We start from the raw sequence: 27,335 nt of genomic DNA on the forward strand, positions 1-27,335 counted from the left end.
TTCCTGAATAGAGGTAAAATGGTTAGGTGCCGAAGGCGACATTGAAGAGGTGGGCTTTGAGCAAGGATTTGAAGATGGGCAGGGAGGGGGCTTGGCGTATGGGCTCAGGAAGTTTATTCCAAGCATAGGGAGAGGCGAGGCAGAAAGGGCAGAGCCTGGAGTTGGCGGTGGTGGAGAAGGGTACAGAGAGGAGAGATTTGTCCTGTGAGCGGAGGTTTCGGGTAGGAGCGTAAGGAGAGATGAGGGTAGAGAGGTAATGAGGGGCTGCAGATTGAGTGCATTTGTAGGTTAGTAGGAGAAGCTTGAACTGTATGCGGTACCTGATCGGAAGCCAGTGAAGTGACTTGAGGAGAGGGGTGATAGGAGCATATCGGTCCATGCGGAAGATAAGGCGTGCGGCAGAGTTCTGAACGGATTGAAGGGGGGATAGATGGCTAAGTGGGAGGCCAGCGAGGAGTAGGTTGCAGTAGTCAAGGCGAGAGGTACTGAGAGAGTGGACGAGAGTTCGGGTGGTGTGCTCAGAGAGGAAAGGGAGAATTTTGCTGATGTTATAGAGAAAGAAGCGACAGGTCTTGGCTATCTGCTGGATATGCGCAGAGAAGGAGAGGGAGGAATCGAAGATGACTCCGAGGTTGCGTGCAGATGAGACGGGGAGGGTGAGGGTGCCATCGACTGAGATAGAGGGAAAGGAGAAGTGGGTTTGGGTGGAAAGACATATATATAGTGGCAGTATTTACTCTGGATAATTTAGGATGAATGGAAGGCTGTCCGGCGTTATCTGGATAGCAGACTGAATATTGCCACTGACCACCTTATCTGGATAGTAGCACTGAAAATCCAGGTATTCTTTGACAGCCACAGCCAGCTTTTAAAAATTGCAGACCGCAGCAGCTGAGTATTGACCTCTGCTGCAACCCCTGCTCCCCATCCCCTAGGTTAGCTTTGCTATGATCTAGAAGGGTGTCACCTTCATTGACCAACAGGTACAACCTTAAACAAAGACACAGATGGGTGTATCCTACAGGGAGAGGTTGGTACCACACTCTACAACCTTATTGGGCAGACTGGATGGACCATACAGGTCTTTATCTGCCGTCATTTACTATGTTACTATGTTACTTGAATTATAATCAAACCTTGTATTTACATGCAAATTGAAATCTGTTCCCCTCTATTAACTTGTTGGTCGTCTCAACCCCTGAACAGTTAAGTCTATGTACCATATGTTTGCACCGCAAATATAGCACAAGGAATATCACATTATATTTACCATGGCAATATTTATGTATTGATTGCACTTCATTAGTTGACTTTAATTATGTATCTCTGAGCTCCCCCCACCCTCTTCTCTTTCCAATACATATAAATAAAACGTAAGCATAGTTTGTGTTTAACATTGATTTAATTGAACAAAGAAGCTTATCCGACGACAAAATGTGGGTGTTGCAATTTGTGATTTTATAAGCACATATGTGCATGTGTGTGTGTTTTCACATGCATGAGTATATATACCTTATAACTTTGGCGTGGCTAATCCTAGGTGCATAGTAACATAGTATAAATATGACGGCAGAAAAAGACCTGCACGGTCCATCCAGTCTGCCCAACAAGATAAACTCATATGTGCTACTTTTTTTGTAGATACAAATCAAGGTAAGGTATACACAGAAAGTAGCACATATGAGTTTATCTTGTTGGGCAGACTGGATGGACCGTGCAGGTCTTTTTCTGCCGTCATATACTATGTTACTGTATAGAGGAGGGTCCTTGGAGAAACAACAGATTCTGCAGAACTGGGGCGGAGGAAGGGTAGAGTTGACATCTTCTGAACCAAGCCTAGCTGGAATGTCAGGCTTTATACTTGTTATTATACCCATGCATTTGTGGATTGGCCAAGGAGCAATGGGCCATGGGCTTGTCATGTGACTTGTGCATTTTCTCGTTTCCTAGGCAACCGAATGGGGCTCAGATGAGGACACCAGGAGGTCCTGTCAGAGCAAAGGGAAAACCGAGGTAAGATGCAGTTTCACACCAACACAAAAGAAGTCCCAGTGAAGCTCTTTATTTCCTAAGCTTCGGAAAATTCATACCGGCTGTGTCTGTGTTTTATACATCCGGCATGCTTTGTTGTTTCTTTGTTTATGAAGAACGGTGACAGATCTAAAAAGGCCACATTTCAAAGCCCTCTTCCCCCCCCACCCACCCCCCTCCCCTGCTGCTGCTGTTAGATCTGCTCAGCATCAACTTCAGTGCAATTCAGTACTGGAGGAGACACAATTTGTGACAAGTCAGGGGTCAGCATGGTGGCATTGCAGAGCGGAGTTTAATTGTGGTGCCACTTTTGATGCCCACTCTATGTGCTTAGCGTGAATTGACATCTGCAGGTGACCTCATAGGTCTGAATAACGTTCCGCTGCATTGCAAGAAGTGTTGCTGTGGCGATGTTGGGCACGAAAAGGGCACTTCTCGAATCTAGGCGCCCACACTGACGCACGCAATGTGCAAGTAAATGTTTCGAATGCTACCACTTAGGCATGTATGTGCACACACTCGGGTAAGTGCCAGCAGGGCGTTTCAGTGCTACTCTGCAAATGCCCATGTAGCTTACATATGCCCTGACGCTCAGACGTGCAGAGGACTAAAATATAAATTAACACATGCGTCCAGTTTTTCCTACATGGGAACGAAGCTTTGGAATGCATTACCACTTGATGTGAAAAACAAATGAACGACCTTAATAATTTTCAGAAATCACTGAAGACCTAGCTCTTCAATAGAACATACCACAACACAGTCCATCATTTGAACTTTAGTACATTACTGCTTTAACTGTCATCTCATTTATGATCTTGATATACCTAATGCTTTATCCCAATATGTTACTCATGTTCTTATGTAATTATTAATTGTATCTTTGCTCTGCTATGGCGATGCCAGGGTGGAATATTGTAAGCCACATTGAGCCTGCAATTAGGTGGGAAAATGTGGGATACAAATGCAACAATTAAATAAAATAAACTCTCGCTGTAAGCCAACAGCGCAGAAGCTATACCGCCGGAACAGCGCAGAAAATTAGTTCGCCATATGCGGACTGTTAATGCGAAAGTAAGGAGGCAGGACGTGCTTGGCGCACTTGCAGAATAGTTTCACGGTAAGCCCAGCTCCCGTGCGCATGCGCCAGGCAAACAAGAATATGAAGCATACATTGGCGTCTGTTTTCTGTACCTTGAAATATAAGCGTTTCAATTTTTTTTTAACTTGGAAGGCTTCTATTTAAACGACAATGTGTGCTTTCACTTTCGGGTTTGCTCAGACCTGCGCACATGTGTTTCTCACCACTGGTGCTTACTTAGGGCTTGCACAGGCTTCCTTCTGCTTCGAAATGAAAGAAAAACTGGCAGGTTTTGAAGAAAGGATTGTGAGAAATCCTCTCTTCAAACACCCTAAAGTCTGCTCTGAGCTGGCGTTATTTTTTCAGTGGTAAGGGAGACTTTGTTTTGTGCGCTGTTCTCTGAGCAGCGGGAGGGAATAGGAAATGGCCTCATTAACATCTGTTTGACAATCTTTGGCGCTCGTTGTTTCCCGTGGGAGGGGGCATGTCTGGGGCAGAGAGTGGGCATGACTACGCAAATCTGTTAGCACAGCCACATTGCTGTGCTCTGATTAGCTCATGAGCCCTTACCACGTACAAAATTGATGATGGTAAGGGCCCATGCGCTAACTTCAACATTAACGCATGGGCATTAATATCGGATATTGAACATCGGCCATTTTCGGGCTACGGAAAAATGGCCTTGGTGAGTGAGAGACCCAAGTAAGGGCGCACTAAGCCCAACGTAGTCTAGGTTTGGGCAGCTGTACACTAGTTTTCCCATTGGTCAATGACTTCTTGCAACTCTTTCAACTAGAGATGCGTCAACATAGGAGAACTCCTGCAGCTTTGAGATTTAGCAATTTCCCATGATCTTCTGAGTAGTGTAGGGTATTTTAGACTATATTTTAGCATAGCGTGTGAATTTTTGTTCCCTGCAGGTCGTGGATTCTTTTTTCTTCTTTATGTTCCCCAAACTGCGGCATTTCACACCATGAATCATATCGTTTGCTTGAATCACCTTCACAGCTTTGGAGTCTCTGGGTCCCCTGGCTCTCTCTGTCCGTTCTTCACTTTCACCATCTGGTATCTCCATCTTCTGCCTTGATTGTAGCTGTTCAGATTTATTTATTTATAAAACGTTTATACCATTTATATGAACAAGCCATTCATAAGTTTGATGGAACAGTCATATAGGTGCTGTCCTCTTTTCGCTGCCCCTGAAATACTTTCTAACGTACATGACTCAGAGGCATATTTTCAAAGCACTTTGGGAGGCTAAGTTCCATAGGTTTCTATGGAACTTTGGGAGGCTAAGTGCTTTGAAAATGAGCCTCTCAGTGTGTTTGAAAATCAAATATCATGCCCGTGAAACTTAAGAGTTTTATGTTCTTTAGTTTTGCCATACCCTGCTACCTTTTGCAGCCTGAATAAGGAGAACATATTAACATAGTAGATGATGGCAGAAAAAGACCTGCAAGGTCCATCCAGTCTGCCCAACAAGATAAATTCGTATGTGCTACTTTTTGTGTGTACCCTACCTTGATTTGTACCTGTCCTCTTCAGGGCACAGACCGTATAAGTCTGCCCAGCATTATCCCCGCCTCCCAACCACCAGCCCCGCCTCCCACCACCAGCTCTGGCACAGACCGTATAAGTCTGCCCAGCACTATCCCCGCCTCCCACCACCGGCTCTGCCACCCAATCTCGGCTAAACACCTCATAAATGCAAATATTAATAGACAACCTGAAAAAAAATTTGAATGCTGCAGTGTTAGAAATGGGCTTAGCTCGTGGGTAAATACCACATTAAAACATGCTAAGACCATTTCCTAGTGCTGTTCAGTAAAACTTCCATCTAAGCATCTCTCCTGTTGCACCATTTATTTGTTTAGATTTTGCTCACACCTTTTTCAGTAGTAGCTCAAGGTGAGTTACATTCAGGTACACTGGATATTTCTCTGTCCCAGGAGGGCTCACAATCTAAGTTTGTACCTGAGGCAATGGAGGGTTAAGTGACTTGCCCAAGATCACAAGGAGCAGTAGTGGGATTTGAACCGGTCACCTCTGGATTACAAGACCAGTGTTCTAACCACTAGGCCACTCCTCCACTCTAGGAATTTGATCTCCTTTTTCTCAGTTCTTTACTAGCATTTATGTGCTCATTGATCCTGAATTATCATTTTCTACTTTGTGAATGTGTTTACTACCATTTTCACAGTGGAGGAGTGACCTAGTGGCTAGGGTGGTGGACTTTGGTCCTGGGGAACTGAGGAACTGAGTTCGGTTCCCACTTCAGGCACAGGCAGCTCCTTGTGACTCTGGGCAAGTCACTTAACCCTCCATTGCCCCACGTAAGCCGCATTGAGCCTGCCATGAGTGGGAAAGCACGGGGTACAAATGTACCAAAATTAAAATAGATACTATTGGAGATTCTACATGGAATGTTGCTATTCCACTAGCAACATTCCATGTAGAAGGCTGCACAGGCTTCTGTTTCTGTGAGTCTGACGTCCTGCACGTAGCAGAAGCAGAAGCCTGCGCGGCCACATTGGTGACCTGCAAGGGCTGACTTCTACGTGGAATGTTGCTAGTGGAATAGCAACATTTCATGTAGAATCTCAAATAGTGGCAACAGTGGAAGAGTGGCCTAATGGTTAGGGTGGTGGGCTTTGGTCCTGAGGAACTGAGTTCAATTCCCACTTCAGGCACAGGCAGCTCCTTGTGACTCTGGGCAAGTCACTTAACCCTCCATTGCCCCATGTAAGCTGCATTGAGCCTGCCATGAGTGGGAAAGCGCAGGGTACAAATGTAACAAAAATAAAATACTCCCTGGGTCTGAAACCTCTCTGAGCCTTTAGCTACAATACTTTATGTTCTGGTCATTGCGGCTCTTCATGTTGTGCCTTTCCACTCTTCTGCCTGCCTCCTACCCTAATCAAAAGTGTGGCCTTGTACCCTCTAACCAGCAAATTGTGCTGGATTGCCATCATTTTAGAATTAAGTGTAAAATGATTCTTCTGATCTTCAAAATAATCCACAGTACTGTATCTTTTCTTTCTTTTTTTTTTTTTTTTTTTACTTTGCAAATACTTTATTAGGGAGAATAGTTCCACATACAAACAGTTGACATAGCCAGCTCTTCTAAACATATAGCTTTTATATTATATCCATTACATAGTAACATAGTAAATGACGGCAGATAAAGACCTGAATTGTCCATCCAGTCTGCCCAGCAAGATAAACTCATGTTACATGGTATGTGATACTTTATATGTATACCCGAGTTTGATTTGTCCTTGCCTTTCTCAGGGCACAGACCGTAGAAGTCTGCCCAGTACTGTTCTTGTACTAAGTTCTGAAGCTAACATCGAAGCCCCATAAAATTTACACTCCAGCCCATCCCTATCTATTCAGTCACAATCAGGGCACAGACCATAAAAGTCTGCCCAGCACTGTTCTTGTACTAAAAGTTCTGAAGATTGTGGAATCCTAAAGAGTTACAAGATTCCGGAATCCCAATTAGTAGCAACATTCCATGTAGAACCCTAAAGAGTAACATAGTAACATAGTAACATAGTACATGATGGCAGATAAAGACCTGTCCGGTCCATCCAGTCTGCCCAACAAGATAAACTCAATTTACATGGTATGTGATACTTTATATGTATACCCCAGTTTGATTTGTCCTTGCCTTTCTCAGGGCACAGACCGTAGAAGTCTGCCCAGCACTCTTCTTGTACTAAAAGTTCTGAAGCTAACGGCAAAGCCCCTTAAAATTTACACTCCAGCCCATCCATATCTATTCAGTTACGATCGGGGCGTAAACCATAGAAGTTTGCCCAGCACTGGTTTTGCTTCCCAATTAATGGCGTTGCCACCCACTTTCCGCCAAGATTCCGTGGATCCATTCTTTCTAAACAGGATTCCTTTGTGTTCATCCCACACATGTTTGAATTCCATTGCCGTTTTCATCTCCACCACCTCCCACGGGAGGGCATTCCTTGTGTCCATCACCCTCTCCGTGAAAAATACTTCCTGACATTAGTCCTGAGTCTGCCCCCCTTCAACCTCAATTCATGTCCTCCAGTCCTACCACCTTCCCGTCTCCGGAAAAGGTTCATTTGCGGAATAATACCTTTCAAATATTTGAACGTCTGTATCACGTCACACCTATTTCTCCTTTCATCCAAGGCGTTCATGATCAGGTCAGCAAGTCTCTCCTCGTAAAGTTTGAAACGCAAATCCCATTCCATTTTGTACCATTACATTATCCTCCCCTCCCTCTCTCCATAATCACTCCTCAAGTCACTTCACTGGCTCCCTGTCCGCTTCCGCATACAGTTCAAACTTCTCTTACTGACCTTTAAATGCATCCATTCTGCAGCCCCCCATTACCTCTCCACTCTCATCTCTCCCTACATTCCTCCCCGTGAACTCCGCTCACTGGACAAATCTCTCTTGTCGTCCCCCTTCTCCTCCACCACTAACTCCAGGCTACGTTCCTTTTCCCTCGCGACACCTTATGCCTGAAATAGACTTCCTGAGCCTGTACGTCTAGCTCCATCTCTACCTGTTTTCAAATCTATGCTGAAAACCCACCTTTTCACTACTGCTTTTGGCTCCTAGCCTCTGCTCAATTGCCCTCCCCTTGTTCCTTCTCACCCAGTACTTCCCTCACCTTTAATTGTCTTGTCTGTCTGTATTTTTAGATTGTAAGCTCTATTGAGCAGGGATTGTCTCTCTCAGGTGTTCAGCACTGCGTGCGTCTGGTAGCGCTATACAAATGCTAATAATAATCAAGGTAGTGCTGATGATAGAGATTTCCACTGTTCATATTGTTGCCATAGCTTATTAAATGATAGTAAGTGACCCCCATCTCATGGCTGTAAGCTTAGACATTTGAAACAAAAAGTCCACTTTATAAAGAATAGGTTGCATATTCCCTTCCTGTGTTTTCCAGCCTTATGACCTCAGTAATTGTCCTCCAGAATTACTGCTGTCTTTATGGAGCTTTTTTCCTCCTTCGCACTTAAATGCTGGAACATTTTCAAATCTCACTTGCCAACTATTCTTCTCCCTTGTCTATAATTTTTCTTTGTTACACTAAGCACAGTGTGTATATCACCTAGTGTAAAAGCTCTCAGTCTCTCCACATCTCCTCTCATTTCTGTCACGTACCTGGTCATAGAGACAACTGAGCAGGTAATATTCGACCCATGGGGGTCAGCAGTTTTTAAGCCACTGACCACCACGGGCTTAACTGAGCCTGAATAGTCAATGTTAGGCCATGTCCCCAACATTGAATATCCAGGTCACCCAGAAGCTAACTGTATGTCGGTCGATATTCAGACCAGGGACGTAGCCAGACCTCGAGGTGGGAGGGAGCCAGAGCCCAAAGTGAGGGGGCACATTTTGGTCCACCTCCCTGCCACTCCACACTCACTGCCGCCTTGCTGCCCCCACTTCAACTGGTGGGAGTTGGGGACTCCCACCAGCCAAACCAGGGGCACAGATCCAGTTTGGGGGAGGTGCCCAGGCCCCCGTGGTCCCCCATAGCTACACTACTGATTCAGACCGATTTGTGGTTAGCTTGGCAGGTAAAATTAGGGCAGCTTTTTTGCTGTTCTAACTTCAGTTACTTTAACCGGTTAGTGGAGTGAATATCGCTGTTCACTGGTTACGTACCAGCTCCACTCAAGCTCCAACCTTGGACCGCCTCAGCACTAACCGGACAGTACCATGGAGGTCAGAGCCGATATTCAGTGGTAATACTCGGTTAAATGCCACTGAATATCAGTGACCAGGGTAGTTACAGTTTCTTCACAGGATTCAGGATAATATTTCCAAGTGCATTATTGTATTCTTCCAACAGACACAAAACTTTGATCTTCCTTGCAGTGGCGTTCCGAGGGGGGCTGACACCCGGGGCGGATCGCCGATGCACCCCGCCCCCGGGTGCAGCGCCCCCCCCCCAGGAACAGCGCAAGGCCCCCCCCCGGCGAAAGAACCCCTGATCCCCCGGTAAAAGAACCCCCCCCCCGGGTGTACGCCACTGGCGGGGGGTGGGGGGGTGCCGCACGCCTGCCGGCTCTTCGTTTTCATGCTCCCTCTGCCCTGGAACAGGAAGTAACCTGTTCCGGGGCAAAGGTTCTCCGAGGACAAGCAGGCTGCTTGTTCTCACGACTGGGTGACGTCCGCGGCAGCCCCCACCAACCGGAAAGAAGCTTCGCGGGACGGTCGGCACGCAGGGCACGCCCACCGCGCATGCGCGGCCGTCTTCCCGCCCGTGCGCGACCGCTCCCGCCAGTTCCTTTTTTTCCGCGACTGGAGAGAGTTGTGCTTCTGCCACTCTCTCTGTTTCAGCCGCCGGATTTTTCGACCGCGTTTACGCGGATCGTCGCTTCGCTTCGGATTACCATTCGGTTTTCCTTTTTTCTTGTTTGTTAAAAAAAAAAAAAGAAAAAAAGAAAATCTCTGCGCGTGTGGAGCACGCGCTCCCCTTTTCCCTCGCTTCCAGCGGGGACGCCACGTTGCGGCCTAGTGGTCGCTCGGTCGTTTATCTTTTCGTGGTGTGATTTTAGCCACCATTGACGACTTTGACTTCGCCGACGCGATTTTTCCGTCGATGTCCTCGAAGGTCCCGAGTGGATTTAAAAAGTGTGGTCGCTGCGGCCGGCCGATCTCGCAGACCGACACCCACGCTTGGTGCCTCCAGTGCCTCGGGCCAGAGCACAATCTCAAGTCGTGTGCTCTGTGTCTCGGTCTCCGGAAACGGACTCAGGTTGCGAGGCAAGTTCTGCGGGACCGTCTTTTTGGAACTTGCGCCGGCCCCTCGACGTCGACCTCGACGACATCGGTATCGAAGGCCGGTTCTTCGGTACCGGTATCGATGCCCGAGACATCGGCACCGATGGCAGCGACCCCAGGAGAACAGGTCCCGTTGGCCCGCCGGTCCGCCGGTGAGAGTGGGGTTGAGAGGCCGCGTGGGCAGTTGGCCCCGGTCACTCCCTCAGCTCGTGAGCCACGGGACCGACCCCTGTCTGACCCGGTGCCTCGAGACCGAGGGGGATCGACCTCCTCCTCCTCCATGCCCTCCGGCGCCGGTGACGTGCATCGAAAAAAGGATAAGAAGCGTCGTCACCGGACGCCCTCGGTGCATCCCGAAGAGGAGTCGACGCCGAAGCGTCATCGTCGAGAGGAGAGGTCTCCGTCGGTTGTGGAGGTACCGACGCGTCGGGGTTCCGGCACCTCGGTGCCGTCTCCTGGCTCCCAGCAGCTTCCGGCACCGACACCCTTACCGGCCCCACCGCCTTTCCCGGCAGCGGGCCTGGACGAGTGCCTCAGAGCCATCCTTCCGGGGATCCTGGAAGGGCTGATGCGCCAGGCTGTGCCGGCGCCGGGGGTGCTTGCGCCCTCGGCGCCGATGACTGTGGCGCCGGCGAGCTCTAGCCCGGCGCCGGGGCTGTCGACACCGCCGCCGCTTGCGGTGCCGGTCTCGACTGCCACGCAGGTGGAGTCCCCGTCGACGTCGATGGAGGGAGCTCCGTCCCCGCCGGCGCGGGAGTCCACCGCTCGACGACACCAAGACCTCGGTGCCTCGACGTCGAGCCGGGCCCGGTACAGGACTCAGCTACATGAGCTAATGTCCGATACTGAGGATGAGGACTCGTGGGGGGAAGAGGAGGACCCTAGATATTTCTCCTCAGAGGAGTCTACGGGCCTTCCCTCGGACCCCACGCCTTCACCGGAGAGGAAGCTCTCACCTCCTGAGAGTCTCTCCTTTGCCTCCTTTGTGCGGGATATGTCTATCAGCATTCCCTTCCCCGTGGTCTCTGTGGAAGAGCCGAGGGCCGAGATGCTCGAGGTCCTCGACTATCCATCACCACCTAGAGAGTCCTCCACGGTGCCGCTGCACAATGTCCTGAAGGAGACGCTGCTCCGGAACTGGGTGCGACCATTAACTAACCCCACCATTCCCAAGAAAGCAGAGTCCCAGTACAGGATCCACTCTGACCCAGAGCTCATGCGGCCCCAATTGCCCCATGACTCAGCGGTCGTGGATTCTGCTCTCAAGAGGGCACGGAGTTCGAGGGATACCGCCTCGGCGCCCCCGGGGCGGGAGTCTCGCACTCTGGACTCGTTTGGGAGGAAGGCCTACCAATCCTCCATGCTCGTGACCCGCATCCAGTCATACCTGCTCTATATGAGCATTCACATGCGGACCTATGTGCAACAACTGGCGGACCTGGTCGAGAAGCTCCCGCCGGAGCAGTCCAGGCCTTATCAGGAGGTGGTCAGGCAGCTGAAGGCGTGCAGAAAGTTCCTGTCCAGGGGTATTTTTGACACCTGTGACGTGGCATCTCGTGCTGCGGCCCAAGGTATAGTGATGCGCAGGCTCTCATGGCTGCGTGCCTCTGACCTGGACAACCGCACCCAGCAGAGACTGGCTGACGTCCCTTGCCGGGGGGATAACATTTTTGGTGAGAAGGTCGAGCAGATGGTGGACCAACTGCATCAGCGGGAAACCGCTCTCGACAAGCTCTCCCACCGGGCGCCTTCAGCATCCACCTCAGCAGGTGGACGTTTTTCCCGGGCCCGGCAGGCTGCACCCTATTCTTTTGCAAAGCGTAGGTACAACCAGCCGGCCCGAAGGCCTCGTCAGGCACAGGGACAGCCCCAGCGCGCTCGTTCCCGTCAACAGCGTGCGCCTAAGCAGCCCCCTGCGCCTCCACAGCAAAAGCCAGGGACGGGCTTTTGACTGGATCCACGGGAACATAGCCGCCCTCAAAGTGTCCGTACCGGACGATCTGCCGGTCGGGGGGAGGTTAAAATTTTTTCACCAAAGGTGGCCTCTCATAACCTCCGACCAGTGGGTTCTCCAAATAGTGCGGTGCGGATACGCCCTGAATTTGGCCTCCCTGCCTCCAAATTGTCCTCCGGGAGCTCAATCCTTCAGCTCCCATCACAAGCAGGTACTTGCAGAGGAACTCTCCGCCCTTCTCAGCGCCAATGCGGTCGAGCCCGTACCACCCGGGCAGGAAGGGCAGGGATTCTATTCCAGGTACTTCCTTGTGGAAAAGAAAACAGGGGGGATGCGTCCCATCCTAGACCTGAGAGGCCTGAACAAATTCCTGGTCAAAGAAAAGTTCAGGATGCTTTCCTTGGGCACCCTTCTGCCAATGATTCAGAAAAACGATTGGCTATGTTCCCTGGATTTAAAGGATGCATATACTCACATCCCGATACTGCCAGCTCACAGACAGTATCTCAGATTCCGCCTGGGCGCACGGCACTTTCAGTATTGTGTGCTGCCCTTTGGGCTCGCCTCCGCCCCACGAGTGTTTACAAAGTGCCTCGTGGTGGTGGCGGCGTACCTATGCAGGCTGGGAGTGCACGTGTTCCCATATCTCGACGATTGGCTGGTCAAGAACACCTCGGAGGCAGGAGCCCTCCGGTCCATGCAGTGCACTATTCAACTTCTGGAGCTGCTGGGGTTTGTGATAAATTACCCAAAGTCCCATCTCCAGCCATCCCAGTCTCTGGAATTCATAGGAGCGCTGCTGAATACCCAGACGGCTCAGGCCTACCTTCCCGAAGCGCGGGCCACCAATCTCCTGGCCCTGGCTTCGCAGACCAGAGCGTCTCAGCAGGTCACAGCTCGGCAGATGTTGAGACTTCTGGGTCATATGGCCTCCACAGTTCATGTGACTCCCATGGCTCGTCTTCACATGAGATCTGCTCAATGGACCCTAGCTTCCCAGTGGTTCCAAGCCACCGGGAATCTAGAAGATGTCATCCGCCTCTCCACCAGTTGCCGCACTTCACTGCTCTGGTGGACCATCCGGACCAATTTGACCCTGGGACGTCCATTCCAAATTCCGCAGCCTTCGAAAGTGCTGACGACGGATGCATCTCGCCTGGGGTGGGGAGCTCACGTCGATGGGCTTCACACCCAGGGTCTGTGGTCCCTCCAGGAAAAGGATCTACAGATCAACCTCCTGGAGCTCCGAGCGATCTGGAACGCACTGAAGGCTTTCAGAGATCGGCTGTCCTACCAAATTATCCAAATTCGGACAGACAATCAGGTTGCAATGTATTACGTCAACAAGCAGGGGGGCACCGGATCTCGCCCCCTGTGTCAGGAAGCCGTCGGGATGTGGCGTTGGGCGTGCCGGTTCGGCATGCTCCTCCAAGCCACATACCTGGCAGGCGTAAACAACAGTCTGGCCGACAGACTGAGCAGAGTCATGCAACCGCACGAGTGGTCGCTCCATTCCAGAGTGGTACGCAAGATCTTCCGAGAGTGGGGCACCCCCTCGGTGGATCTTTTCGCCTCTCAGACCAACCACAAGCTGCCTCTGTTCTGTTCCAGACTTCAGACACACGGCAGGCTAGCGTCAGATGCCTTTCTCCTTCATTGGGGGACCGGCCTCATGTATGCTTATCCTCCCATACCTTTGGTGGGGAAGACCTTACTGAAGCTCAAGCAAGACCGCGGCACCATGATTCTGATAGCGCCCTTTTGGCCCCGTCAGATCTGGTTCCCTCTTCTTCTGGAGTTGTCCTCAGAAGAACCGTGGAGATTGAAGTGTTTTCCGACTCTCATTTCGCAGAACGACGGAGCGTTGCTGCACCCCAACCTTCAATCCCTGGCTCTCACGGCCTGGATGTTGAGGGCGTAGACTTCGCTGCGTTGGGTCTGTCTGAGGGTGTCTCCCGGGTCTTGCTTGCCTCTAGGAAGGATTCCACTAAAAAGAGTTACTTTTTCAAGTGGAGGAGGTTTGTCGTTTGGTGTGAGAGCAAGGCCCTAGAACCTCGCTCTTGCCCTGCACAGAACCTGCTTGAATACCTTCTGCACTTATCAGAGTCTGGCCTCAAGACCAACTCAGTAAGGAATCACCTTAGTGCGATTAGTGCTTACCATTATCGTGTGGAAGGTAAAGCCATCTCTGGAGAGCCTTTAGTCGTTCGATTCATGAGAGGCTTGCTTTTGTCAAAGCCCCCTATCAAGCCTCCTACTGTGTCATGGGATCTCAACGTCGTCCTCACCCAGCTGATGAAACCTCCTTTTGAGCCACTGAATACCTGCCATCTGAAGTACTTGACCTGGAAGGTCATTTTCTTGGTGGCAGTTACTTCAGCTCGTAGGGTCAGTGAGCTTCAAGCCCTAGTAGCTCATGCTCCATATACCAAATTTCATCACAACAGAGTAGTGCTCCGCACCCACCCAAAGTTCCTGCCGAAGGTGGTGTCGGAGTTCCATCTTAACCAGTCAATTGTCTTGCCAACATTCTTCCCCAGGCCGCATACCCGCCCTGCTGAACGTCAGTTGCACACATTGGACTGCAAGAGAGCATTGGCCTTCTATCTGGAGCGGACACAGCCCAACAGACAGTCCGCCCAATTGTTTATTTCTTTCGACCCTAACAGGCTAGGGGTCGCTGTCGGGAAACGCACCATCTCCAATTGGCTAGCAGATTGCATTTCCTTCACTTACGCCCAGGCTGGGCTGACTCTTGAGGGTCATGTCACGGCTCATAATGTCAGAGCCATGGCAGCGTCGGTGGCCCACTTGAAGTCAGCCACTATTGAAGAGATCTGCAAGGCTGCGACGTGGTCATCTGTCCACACATTCACATCTCATTACTGCCTCCAGCAGGATACCCGACGCGACAGTCGGTTCGGGCAGTCGGTGCTGCAGAATCTGTTTGGGGTGTAAATCCAACTCCACCCTCCAGGACCCGAATTTATTCTGGTCAGGCTGCACTCTCAGTTAGTTGTTCTTCGTAGGTCAATTTCTGTTGTACCCTCGCCGTTGCGAGGTTCAATTGACCTGGGTTATTGTTTTGAGTGAGCCTGAGAGCTAGGGATACCCCAGTCGTGAGAACAAGCAGCCTGCTTGTCCTCGGAGAAAGGGTATGATACATACCTGTAGCAGTTGTTCTCCGAGGACAGCAGGCTGATTGTTCTCACCTACCCTCCCTCCTCCCCTTTGGAGTTGTGTGTTTCATCTTTTTGCTAGTCATTCAACTGGCGGGAGCGGTCGCGCACGGGCGGGAAGACGGCTGCGCATGCGCGGTGGGCGTGCCCTGCGTGCCGACCGTCCCGCGAAGCTTCTTTCCGGTTGGTGGGGGCTGCCGCGGACGTCACCCAGTCGTGAGAACAATCAGCCTGCTGTCCTCGGAGAACAACTGCTACAGGTATGTATCATACCCTGAGCATGAAAACGAAGAGCCGACAGGTGTGCGGCACCCCCCCAGCGGCGTGCACCCGGGGCGGACCGCTCCCACCGCCCCCCCCCCCCCTTGGTACACCACTGCTTCCTTGTACTGCACTCTCTCACTCATAGGGCACTACAGGCAACTTCCTGGGACCCGGGCTATAGAGTAACATAATAACATAGTAGATGATGGAAGATAAGATCTGTACAGTCTATCCAGTCTGCCCAACAAAATAAATTCATACTATAAGGTATGATGTGATGCTACATACATATACTTGAACTTGATTTGTCCTTGCTGTTTTCAGAGCACAGACTGTAGAAGTCTGCCTGGCACTGGCTTTGCTTCCCATCAGTAGCGTAACCAGACAACAGATTTTGGGTGGGCCTAGGTAAGAAGTGGGTGGGCACCAAATGTTCCCCTCACCCCCCCCCCCCCCCCCCCCCCGCCCTCCCACCACCACCAAAAAAATATCTCAGCTGGCATGAAAATGCTTCTTTCCACCTCGGCAGTCTGCAGCAGGCATGCGCTGAAAACTGAGCATGTGCAGGTGCCAGTATTGTGGAGAGTAGAATTTTGTTACTATCAGGGGAAAGTCTTCAGCTGGCAGAGCTTGGGATCTCCTCCAGCTACCGCTAAACATGTGCTACTGTTGGGTGGGCCTGAGCCATAAGTGGATGGGCCCTGGCCCACCCAGGCCCACCTGTGGCTAAGCCACTGCTTCCCATTTACAGGTGTTGCCATCTAATAACCCTAAGCTTGTTTGGATCCATGCCTTTTATACAAGATTCCTTTGTGTTTGTCTCACTTATTTTTTTGAATTCCATTACTGATTTCATCTCTACCACCTCCCGCGGGAGGGCATTCCAGGTATCTACCGCCTTCTCTGTGAAAAAGTACTTTCTGATATTATTCCTGAGTCCCCCCCCCCCCACCCCGCAACCTCAATTCATGTCCTCTAGTTCTACCACCTTCCCATCTCTGGAGGACCTCTGGGAACCCTTCCAGTCTTTTCCTTTGCGTTCTGGCTCCCCGCCTCTTAGAGACCCTACTGGTATATCCTAGTCCGGTAATCAGGTCAGCATGGTACAAAAGGAAACCCTGAAACGTGGCTGCTTCCCCATTAAACTATGGAGCTGGGTCAAAACTTCCGGTATAGCTCCTCAGAAGACGTAGCCACCATTCAGACATCCAACGAGCAGCAGCACTTGGATTTGTGTACATGTAGGAAGAGGTACTTACATATGTGGAAGGTAATTTTATCACGGGTTGTCTAGGTTGGGAATCCAAGTAGGCACCTATTTTGAGAGACTATTTTAAGAGGACGTATAAAAATAGTTGAAGTCGTGGCAAAAGCACAGCCATGTGCATTTGCACCTGCTGTTTGGGAGATAGTGTAAATGTATGCTGCAATGAGTATGCGCATATATGTACTTCATGGCTCCGCCCATGCTCCGGCCAAACTACATGTGGGTCACATACAAGTACGTGGACCATACATTTATGCATACCCCGTGATATGAACAGGCCTTTTCAGCGTAAGTTTGGCGACCATATTTGGTTGCATGAATATCTGAGGCCTATCTTTGATCGGTGCTGAATATCGGCTTGGCCAGTTAAGTTTGAACCAGCCAAAATTAAACTGGATATTTATTTATTTATTTGTTGAATTTGTACCCCACATTTTCCCACCTATTTGCAGGCTCAATGTGGCTTACATAGTACCGCCAAAGGCGTTTGCCCAGTCGGTGGATAACAAGTACAAAGTTGTATAGTGATCGTATGAGATATAAGTGGAGGGTTAGAATGGGTGAAGATTGCGTGTTGCCCTGTTCAATCATAGTCATGCTGTGTTCAGTGGTGTACCAAGGGGGGGTGGTGGGGGCGGTCCGCCCCGGGTGCACGCCGCTGGGGGGTGCCACGGCGCGCGCCTGTGGGCTCCGAGTTCGCTACGCTAACTTCGCTGGTTCGCTGCAGCTCCCTCCCTCTGCTCCGGAACAGGTTACTTCCTGTTCCGGGGCAGAGGGAGCTGCAGCGAACCAGCAAAGTTAGCGTAGCGAACTCGGAGCCCACAGGCGCGCACCGCAGCACCCCTCCCCCAGCGGCCTGCACCCGGGGGGAGTGTCATTTCGCCAGGGGGGAGGTGTCATTTCACGGGGGGGGGGGGGGCATCGGCGATCCGCCCTCGGTGTCATCGAGGGTAGGAACGCCACTGGCTGTGTTGGTAGGTGAAGAGGGTTACTAGGGGTCGTTGCGAAGGCCTTTTTGAAGAGGTTGGTTTTTAGTGATTTCCTGAAGTTCAAGTGGTCGTGGATTGTTTTCACAGCTATTGGGAGCCCATTCCATAGTTGTGCGCTTATGTAGGAGAAGCCAGCTGCGTAAGTTGTTTTGTATTTCAGTCCTTTGCAATTTGGGTAGTGTAGGTTTAGGTAGGATCTTGATGATCTGACTTTGTTTCTTATTGTTAAGTCTATGAGGTCTGTCATGTATTCTGGGACTACGCCGTATATGATTCTGTGGATTAAGGTGCAGATTTTGAAGATGATCCGTTCTTTGATTGGGAGCCAATGCAACTTTTCCAATCACCGGAAACAGCCTAGCATTGACTATCCGGGCTCAGCGCTGGCTGTGGGAATTAGCTGGGCTAACTCCCACAGTTTGAATATCGGGCCCACAGTGTTTAGGTGTGAAAGATCCATTATAAAATTACCCCCATAAATAGTCTTGCCGATATTCAAAACAATTTAACCGTCTAGAAACAGCTGCTGACTGATTAAATCACTTGTTTGCAGCTGTCACAGTGCTTAACCAGTTATCTCCGCTGAAAATGACCGGTTAGCGCCAAATTCAAAAGCGGCTAACTTCTGGGTGTCCAGGGGCAGAGCTGGGTTAAGTGCTGCTGTTCAGCCCCTCTCCTCCTAAGTAAACCACTTAAACTGGGCCACATAAACATCAGTCCTATCTGTAAGCGGGATGGCTTATAAGATGAGAGGCCGAATATTGACATAACCAGCTATGCGTTAGCTGGCTCAAAAAACCCCGGATATTCAATGCCAAAGTCTGGACAGGACCTGGTATTCAATATCCAGGAATAACTCCAGTGGCAGGCAGCAAAACGCTCACTGCCGCTGGCTGAATATCAGCTGGGGTGATTTTTGCAACTTTATGTGAGGTGGATTTTGTAAACCAGAGCAAAATAGAGTACTACTACTACTACTATTTAACATTTCTAGAGCGCTACAAAGTGTACGCAGCGCTGTACAAACACAGAAGAAAGACAGTCCCTGCTCAAAGAGCTTACAATCTAATAGACAAAAAGTAAAGCATTTAAATTTAAAATATTTAAGCAGTCAAGCACAAGAGAACAGTCACAGAAGGACAGAAGATGTTGAAGGGTGGTCAGTGTGATTAGGTGTAACTCTGGTTGGAGTAGTGCGAGAAGGTGATAGAAGAATAGAAATGGGTGAGGTAAAGTAATGAGTGGGTTGATAGGGAGGTTATATAAGACATGTCACTCTAGGGGTGGGTGGGTAGAGGGGTAGGGTGGGTAGGATTAAGTCTAAAGCAGGAGAAGGTATTCTCTGCAGCCTATCTGTGAGATGGAAAATGCTCTCTGAAGCTGCTGCTATAAGTTGTTAGTTTTCTCTCCCTGAAAGAGATCCAAGCCACACCCACGAAGTTCAAACTGTCAGTGGGGAGGGTGAGGGGAGGAAATGGCAGTGCTTGATGAAAAAGAGAGCTCAGTTTGAGTACAGGGAGAAACGACTCTCAGGCATGGAGATTACAAGTAGAAGTTCTTTATAAGGCACCAAACTGCAGGCCCGACACCAGTGGCCTAGCCACAGGTGGGCCTGAGTGGGCCCGGGCCCACCCACTTAGGGCTCAGGCCCACCCAACAGTAGCAGACATTTAGCAGTAGCTGGTGGGGATCCCAAGCTCTGCCAGCTGAAGACCTCCCCCTGATGATAACAAAAACGTTACTCTCCACAATACTGGCACCTGTGCATGCTCAGTTTTCAGCGTATGCATGCTGCAGACTGCCAAGGTGGAAAGAAGCGTTTTCCCGCCAGCTGTTTTGGTGGTGGTGGTGGGGGGAGAACATTTGGTGCCCACCCAATTATTGCCTAGGCCCACCCCAAATCTGTTGTCTGGCTACGCCCCTGCCCGACACGGGCCATTGTTTTGATGGGAGAACCGCCTGCACTTGAAAATACTGTCGTCAGAATGACGTCACAAAAGTCAACAGTATTTTCAGATATAGCCGTTTTGGCGGCATGCACAAGTTGTTCAACTGTGCGGTTTCACGTAAACCATTTCAAAAAGATTGTTCAGAAAGAAACAATTGGGCAAATGTTCAGATATTCCTTCTCATACTCAGTAGTAAGAGAATACGAAGCGGGTACGAAGTCAGTTACAAACACCCTGCTTTGGGATAAGATGCATGGGAAAAGTATGCCTATTTTTTATTTTTGTTACATTTGTACCCCACGCTTTCCCACTCATGGCAGGCTCAATGTGGCTTACATGGGGCAATAGAGGGTTAAGTGACTTGCCCAGAGTCACAAGGAACTGCCTGTGCCTGAAGTGGGAATCGAACTCAGTTCCTCAGTTCCCCAGGACCAAAGTCCACCACCCTAACCATAGGCCACTCCTCCACTGTTGCTACTATTTGAGATTCTACATGGAATGTTGCTATTCCACTAGCAACAATCCATGTAGAAGTCGGCCCTTGCAGATCACCAATGTGGCCGCGCAGGCTTCTGCTTCTGTGAGTCTGACGTCCTGCACGTACATGCAGGACGTCAGACTCACAGAAACAGAAGCGTGCGCAGCCTTTCTACAATGGAATGTTGCTATTGGAATAGCAACATTCCGTGTAGAATCTCCAATAGTAGCAACGTTCCATGTAGAATCTCCAATAGTATCTATTTTATTTTTGTTACATTTGTACCCTGCGCTTTCCCACTCATGGCAGGCTCAATGCGGCTTACATGGGGCAATGGAGGGTTAAGTGACTTGCCCAGAGTCACAAGGAGCTGCCTGTGCCTGAAGTGGGAATCAAACTCAGTTCTTCAGGACCAAAGTCCACCATCCTAACCACTAGGCCCTTGCAGATCACCAATGTGGCCGCGCAGGCTTCTACTTCTGTGCAGGACGTCAGACTCACAGAAACAGAAGCCTGCGCAGCCTTTCTACAATGGAATGTTGCTATTGGAATAGCAACATTCCGTGTAGAATCTCCAATAGTAGCAACGTCCCATGTAGAATCTCCAATAGTTGCAACATTCCAAGTAGAATCTCAAATAGTATCTATTTTATTTTTGTTACATTTGTACCCCACGCTTTCCCACTCATGGCAGGCTCAATGCGGCTTACATGGGGCAATGGAGGGTTAAGTGACTTGCCCAGAGTCACAAGGAGCTGCCTGTGTCTGAAGTGGGAATCAAACTCAGTTCCTCAGTTCCCCAGGACCAAAGTCCACCACCCTAACCACTAGGCCACTCCTCCACTATGCCTAGGTAAAGTTTCTAGACGAAGTAAATGACTTCTTCATGAAGCAGCTGTTTCAGGAACCAATAAAAAGGGAGTTTAAAAAAAAAAATCTAGACCTTAGTGGAATGCAAGGTTGGGTGCAAAATGTAATAGTATAGGTTCACTTGGCAGCAGTGATCATAATATGGTCAAATTTGAGTTAATAACTAGAGCGAAGACACGAAGGAAATTGACTGCATTAGCATTTAACTTTCAAAAGGGCAACTATGATAAAATGAGGAAAATGGTTAAAAAAAAAAAGCTACAAAGAGAAGCTGCAAATGTTAAGAGTTTAAATCAGGCATGGATGTTGTTTAAAAAAAAAATACCATCTTGAAACCCTGACTAGATATATTACATCTGTTTAAAAAAGGTGAAAGGAAGCCCAGATGACAGACTGCACAGTTAAAAGATGAGATGAAAGAGGCTATTCTAGCCAAAAGAAATCCTTTTAGAAAATGAAAAGGGATCCGAATGAAGAAAACTGGAAGCAGGGTAGGCACTGGCAAGTTAGGTACAAAACATTGATGAGGAAGGCAAAAAAAAAAGAGAATCTGAAAAAAAAGCTTGGCATAGAAGCAAAAACTCTTTTAGAACAATACACTTTTTTTTTAGGTGCATCAGAAGCAGGAATTCTGTGAGGGAGTCAGTTGGACTATAAGATCATCGTAGAGTAAAAGGGGCAGTCAGAGAGGACAAGGCCATAGTGGAGAGACTAACCTGCTTATTTTCGAACGAGAAGGCCGGCCATCTTCCGACACAAATCGGGAGATGGCCGGCCATCTCCTAAACCCGGCCAAATCGATATAATGGAAAGCCGATTTTGGCCGGCTTCAACTGCTTTCCATCGCGAAGCCGGGCAAACTTCAAGGGGGCGTGTCGGCAGCGTACAGAAGGCGGGACGGGGGCATGGTTACGAGATGGCCAGCTTCACCTGATAATGGAAAAAAGAAAGCCGGCCCTGACGAGCATTTGGCCGGCTTCACTTGGTCCCTTTTTGTTCACGACCAAGCCTCAAAAAGGTGCCCCAACTGACCAGATGACCACCGGAAGGAGTCGGGGATCACCTCCCCTTACTACCCCAGTGGTCAACCCCCTCCCACACAAAACAAAAATTAAAAAACATTTTTTTTTGCCAGCCTCAAATGTCATCCCCAGCTCCATCACAGCAGTATGCAGGTCCCTGGAGCAGTTTTTAGTGGGTGCAGTGCACTTCAGCCACGCGGACCCAGGCCCACCCCCCCCCCCCTACCTGTTACACGTGGTGGTAAATGTGAGCCCTCCAACCCCCCCCCCAAACCCACTGTACCCACATGTAGGTGCCCCCCTTCATCTCTAAGGGCTATGGTAGCGGTGTACAGTCGTGGGGAGTGGGTTTTGGGGGGATTTGGGGGGCTCAGCACACAAGGTAAGGGAGTTATGCATCTGGGAGCAATTTTTGAAGTCCACTGCAGTGCCCCCTAGGGTGCCTGGTTGGTGTCCTGGCCAGCGGCGTAGCTACGTGGGGCCTGAGGGGGCCTGGGCCCTGTAGATTTCAGGCCGGACCCCCCCCCCTCCCGGCGAACCCGCCCCCGTCCCCACCTACCTTCGCTTTTGCTGGCGGGGGACCCTAATCCCTGCCAGCCGATGTCCTCTCCGTCCTGCTGCAGTCAAAAAAGTCTTCTTCCTGCTGTTGCATGCTGACGTCCTGCACCTTGTATGTGCAGGACGTCAGCAGCATGCAACAGAAGGAAGAAGACTTTTTTGACTGCAGCAGGATGGAGAGGACGTCGGCTGGTGGGGATTGGGGTCCCCCGCCAGCAAAAGCGAAGGTAGGCAGCGGCGGGGGAGAGTTCGCGGTGGGAGGGGGCGGCAGGGCCGGTCTTTGCAAGTGCGGGGCCCTATGCAGAACAATTTCGTGGGGCCCCATCCTAACCCCACCTACCCTAGCCCGCCCCACCCTAGCTCCGCCCCATTGATAAGATTATTCCATTTTTAGAACATTTTTTTATTTACGAAATTTCAAATAAAGACAAATGAAGCTAAACTTGTACAAAAAAAACTGATCGAAATAATAAGCACAATGCTATCATGAAACCTCCCCTCCCCAGAAATTATTCAGTTCAAATCCACTACAATTAGTAGTGGGCCCAAGTCGGGGGTGGATGCCGCGCCGGTGGTGGTGGGAGCGGAGTGGCCGAGCCGCGGGAATGGGGATCATCTCAGGCGACTAAGGCGAGCAGCGGCGGAGGTCGGAGCAGAGGCACGAGCGAGGCAGAGTTGAGGCACTGTGCGGGGCCCCCTTAGGCGCGGGGCCCTATGCGGTCGCCTTGGTCGCCTCTGCCTAAGACCGGCCCTGGGGGGCGGCAAAGGCGGCGGGGGGGGGGGTGCCGGGGGGGAGCTAAAATGTGCCCCCTCCCCTCGGGCTCTGGACCCCCCTCCCACCGAAATCTGGCTATGTCCCTGGTCCTGGCATGTCAGGGGGACCAGTGCACTACAAATGCTGGCTCCTCCCACCACCAAAATAGCTTGCATTTGGCCAGGTTTGAGATCGCTGGCATTACTACTACTACTACTACTATTTAACATTTCTAAAGCGCTACCAGGGTTGCGCAGCGCCGTACAATTAACAAAGAAGGACATTAGTTTCCATTATGGCTGAAAACCAATGCCGGCCATCCCTAAAGCCGGCCCAAATGTTGAGATTTGGCCGGCTCTGACCGTATTATCGAAACGAAAGATGGCCGACCGTCTTGTTTCGATAATACGGTCGTGACGCCACTTTACGGGGCCGGCCTTGTAGATGGCCGCCCTTGTAGATGGCCGGCCCCGTTCGATTATGCCCCTCCACGGGGCTCTTTTACTAAAGTGTTGGTGCGCAGCAATAGACTTGCCGTGCACCAATCCAGAACTATCCTCGGCGATAAAAGGGGCCTCGGCACGCATCAAAAACACAAGGTGCTGCTAGCACAGGGCCCCCTTTATCGTAGCTTGGTAAAAGGGCTCCTAAATGAATTCTTTGCTGTGGTCTTTACCGAGGAAGATGTAAGGGAATTGCTCCTGCAAGAGATGGTACAAATCAAAACTATTTGGATGTCCCTTGCAATTATGCCCCTCCAGGTCTCTCTCAGCTAATCACAACGCGTTTAGCTGTCACAAGCTACCTTAAGCCAAATTGAGCCTGCAAACAGGTGGGAAAATGTGGGGTACAAATGTAACTAATAATAATAATAATAATATAATTATACACAGAAAGACAAAACATAGTAAAACTGGACCACCCAACCAAAGCGTTGCAATTATTATAATTAAACATTAATGAAAGAGAGAGATAGAAACCTGAGATTCAATTACGGATGGATAAGGACAAGCTAAAAATTGTACGTAAAATGTCGATTAGGAGCTAGAAAAGGTGGAAATGGGCAACCATATTTTTTTCAATCGTTTTGGTTTCTCAGGGGGTCTTTTACTTAAGATTAGCTCGAGTTATTGGCAGCAGGGCCCAAAGGAATAAAATGGCTGCTGCTGCCGATAACTCGAGCTAATCTTAAGTAAAAGACGGACCTCCAGCCCCCGTAATGCCAGCTTAGGATGGGGGCTCAGGGCTCCTGCAGGGGGGAATGGGATGGGGGATGCGAATGCATGCTGGACAGGACTCTCAATTCCTCCCCAATGTTCTGCAAACCCTAACGCCAGCTCTGAGCTGACGTAGGGTTTGGCACATGCAGCGTGCCAATGTTTGGCCCGCTGCCCGCTGATCATTGGGGAGGAATATGTTTAGCACGCATTTGCGTGCTACTTGCAGTCAGAGCCCACGAGCGTTGTTTCACGCGCTCGGGGGCTCGGATCATGGGGTGGTAGCAAACGTGGGTGCTAGTATGGTGCTAAGCACTCCTGTAACATGAGCAAGTCGTGCCAGCACTGTTCCCTCTAAGTTGAGCGGGAGTCCTACTGCTGCCAGTAGGGGGCACTGCTTCAACATTGCGTTTTCAATCACTAGAGACAAGAAGGTTCCCTGGAGCCCTGCAGAGCTTACCTGTTCCTCATTATTGAAAATGTGCTAGTGAAACTGCATCCCCCCCCCCCCCCCAGCCCAACGTAGACTCCCGCTGAATGTAGAGGGAACAGTTTATTTTAAACACTGGACCCTCCGTGCTTGGAAATGCTCAGAATGCAGCTTCAGGTCTCAATTAAAATCAGTTTGAGCTGGATGAGAATCAATACCTTAAACCATTTTGTCCAGCACGCTCTGGCTAGTCGTGTTTGCACTGGAGACGTAGAGAGCGCAGCTAAAGGGTAAGGAGTGAATTATTTCTAGTTTTCAGAAATGGCATTTCTTTTTCTTATAAGCTGAGATCCTTGGGGGTCAAGTTGGAGAAACTACTTTTGAGGCTGTATTCAGTGTGTGATGAATTTCTTACGTGTAATTCCTAATGTATAGCTCTCAATAGTATACAGAAGCAAAATACTGATCATAGTGTAGCCATCTAGAAGGAATACAATGTCAGGAAATATGAAAAGGATAGTGAATTCAGTCCTTGTGAAAGATATTAGCAGAACTGCCCTGGAAAACAGCCTTCTGTGTATCAACAAAAGAGGTCCAGACTGGGCAACAGCAATGTACACTTTCCCCATACTGCTCTGCCAACATGCGTCAGCCTTCTTCCAGAAAGTCTCGGGGATGGGAGTGGGGAGAGACTTAGGGGAGGTGTTGAAAATGGTAACAGAATTCAAAAATGCGTGGGATAAACATAAAAAAATCCTGTTCAGAAGAAAGGGATCCTCAGAAGTTTAGCACAGATTGGGTGGCACAGTCAGTGGTGGGGAGGGGGGGGGGGCTGGTGGTTGGGAGGCGGGGCTAGTGCTGGGCAGACTTCTACGGTCTGTGCCGTGAGGATGGCAGATACTAATCAAGGTCAGGTATACACAAAAGGTAGCACATATGAGTTTATCTTGTTGGGCAGACTGGATGGACCGTGCAGGTCTTTCTCTGCCGTCATCTACTATGTTAGTATGTTTCCCAAACTGCGGGGCCCTTTTACAAAGTGGTGGTAAGCCCAACACAGGTTTACTGCTCGCTAAAAAGGAAGAACCGCCAGGCTACCGCAGTAGTGCAGCGGTAGTTCCCAGCCCCAGTGAGCGCCATTTCCAGCACTACCATGTGCTGCCCATTTACCACCAAGGTAGCGGTGGAGCCCTTACCGCCACCCCAACGCTAAAAATTAAACTTGATCTTTTAGCACGTGGGTAGCACGTGCCGATCCCAAAACTACTGCGGGACACCTGAGCGCTCCGCCTTTTCTTTGAGAATGAGACAGAAACTACAAACTTTAGACAGATTTACTAATGTGTGTTATATTATGTTCTTAGATATTTTTCATTATTTGAGCTATATCAAATAAAGGTGAAAGGTGAAATATGTGTCAACGTGCGTTAATGCAGGTTAACGCAATTTAGCACACATTATTTAATGCAGGCCCTGTTATTGATAATGGATCTATTTACTACGTGCAAAATTTGCATTAATGCACTTAACATGTTAATCCACATGTTAAAGTGGATTCTCTATCTCAGTTAATGGCTCTCACATCCTCCCTGTCTCCTCGGCTCGTAACCTCTCTCTCCTTCTCTGCGCGTATTCAACAGATCGCCAAAACCTGTCATTTCTTTATCTACAATATTAGCAAAATTCGCCCCTTCCTTTCTGAATACGCTGCCAGAACCCTTATCCACACCCTTGTCACCTCTCGCTTGGACTATTGCAATTTACTTCTCACTGGTCTTCCGCTCAGCCATCTCTCTCCTGTCCAGTCTGTCCAAAATTCTGCGGTATGACTTATTTTCCACCAGAATCGTTATACCCACACTAGCCCTCTCCTCAAGTCACTTCACTGGCTCCCTGTCCGCTTCCGCATTCAGTTTCAACGTCTCGTACTGACCTTTAAATGCATCCACTCTGCAGCCCCCCATTACTTCTCTACTGTCATCTCTCCCTACATCCCTCCCCATGACCTCCGCTCACTGGACAAATCTCTCTTGTCATCCCCCTTCTCCTCCACTGCTAACTCCAGACCGCTCCTTTTCTCTCGCAGCACCTTATGCCTGGAATAGACTTCCTGGACCTATACGTCTACCTCCATCTCTACCTGTTTTCAAATCTATGCTGAAAACCCTACCTTTTCACTGCTGCTTTTAGCTCCTAGCCACAATTGCCCTCCCCTTGTCCTTTCCTCCCTTCTCACCCATTACTTCCCTCACCCGTAACTGTCTTGTCTGTCTGTATTATTTAGATTGTAAGCTCTTTTGAGCAGGGACTGTCTCTTTGTATCAGATGTTCAGCGCTGCGTGCGTCTGGTAGCGCTATACAAATGCTAATAATAATAATAATTAGTAAATCTGGTCCTTATTTTTCAAACTAACATTATTTTCTTAACCATATGTATTCTGGTATTTTTCTATTGTGAAAGCTATTTATCTTATTTTTTCCAGGTGCTTGTTAACGTAGTCCA

At 49.6% G+C, this 27,335-nt stretch overlaps 1 protein-coding gene across 1 annotated transcript in view; it reads left to right on the plus strand.

The window, feature by feature from the left end:
• Window positions 1-27,335, plus strand: part of SEMA5B (semaphorin 5B) — a gene marked incomplete in the record, with an annotated part of 415,784 nt that overhangs the window by 113,110 nt on the left and 275,339 nt on the right. Inside the window, 1 exon segment of the mRNA XM_030209426.1 lies at window positions 1,951-2,013. Coding sequence (XP_030065286.1) covers window positions 1,951-2,013 — 63 coding nt within the window.

Source organism: Microcaecilia unicolor, chromosome 7 (assembly GCF_901765095.1).
Source record: "Microcaecilia unicolor chromosome 7, aMicUni1.1, whole genome shotgun sequence".
Classification (NCBI taxonomy): Eukaryota; Metazoa; Chordata; class Amphibia; order Gymnophiona; family Siphonopidae; genus Microcaecilia; species Microcaecilia unicolor.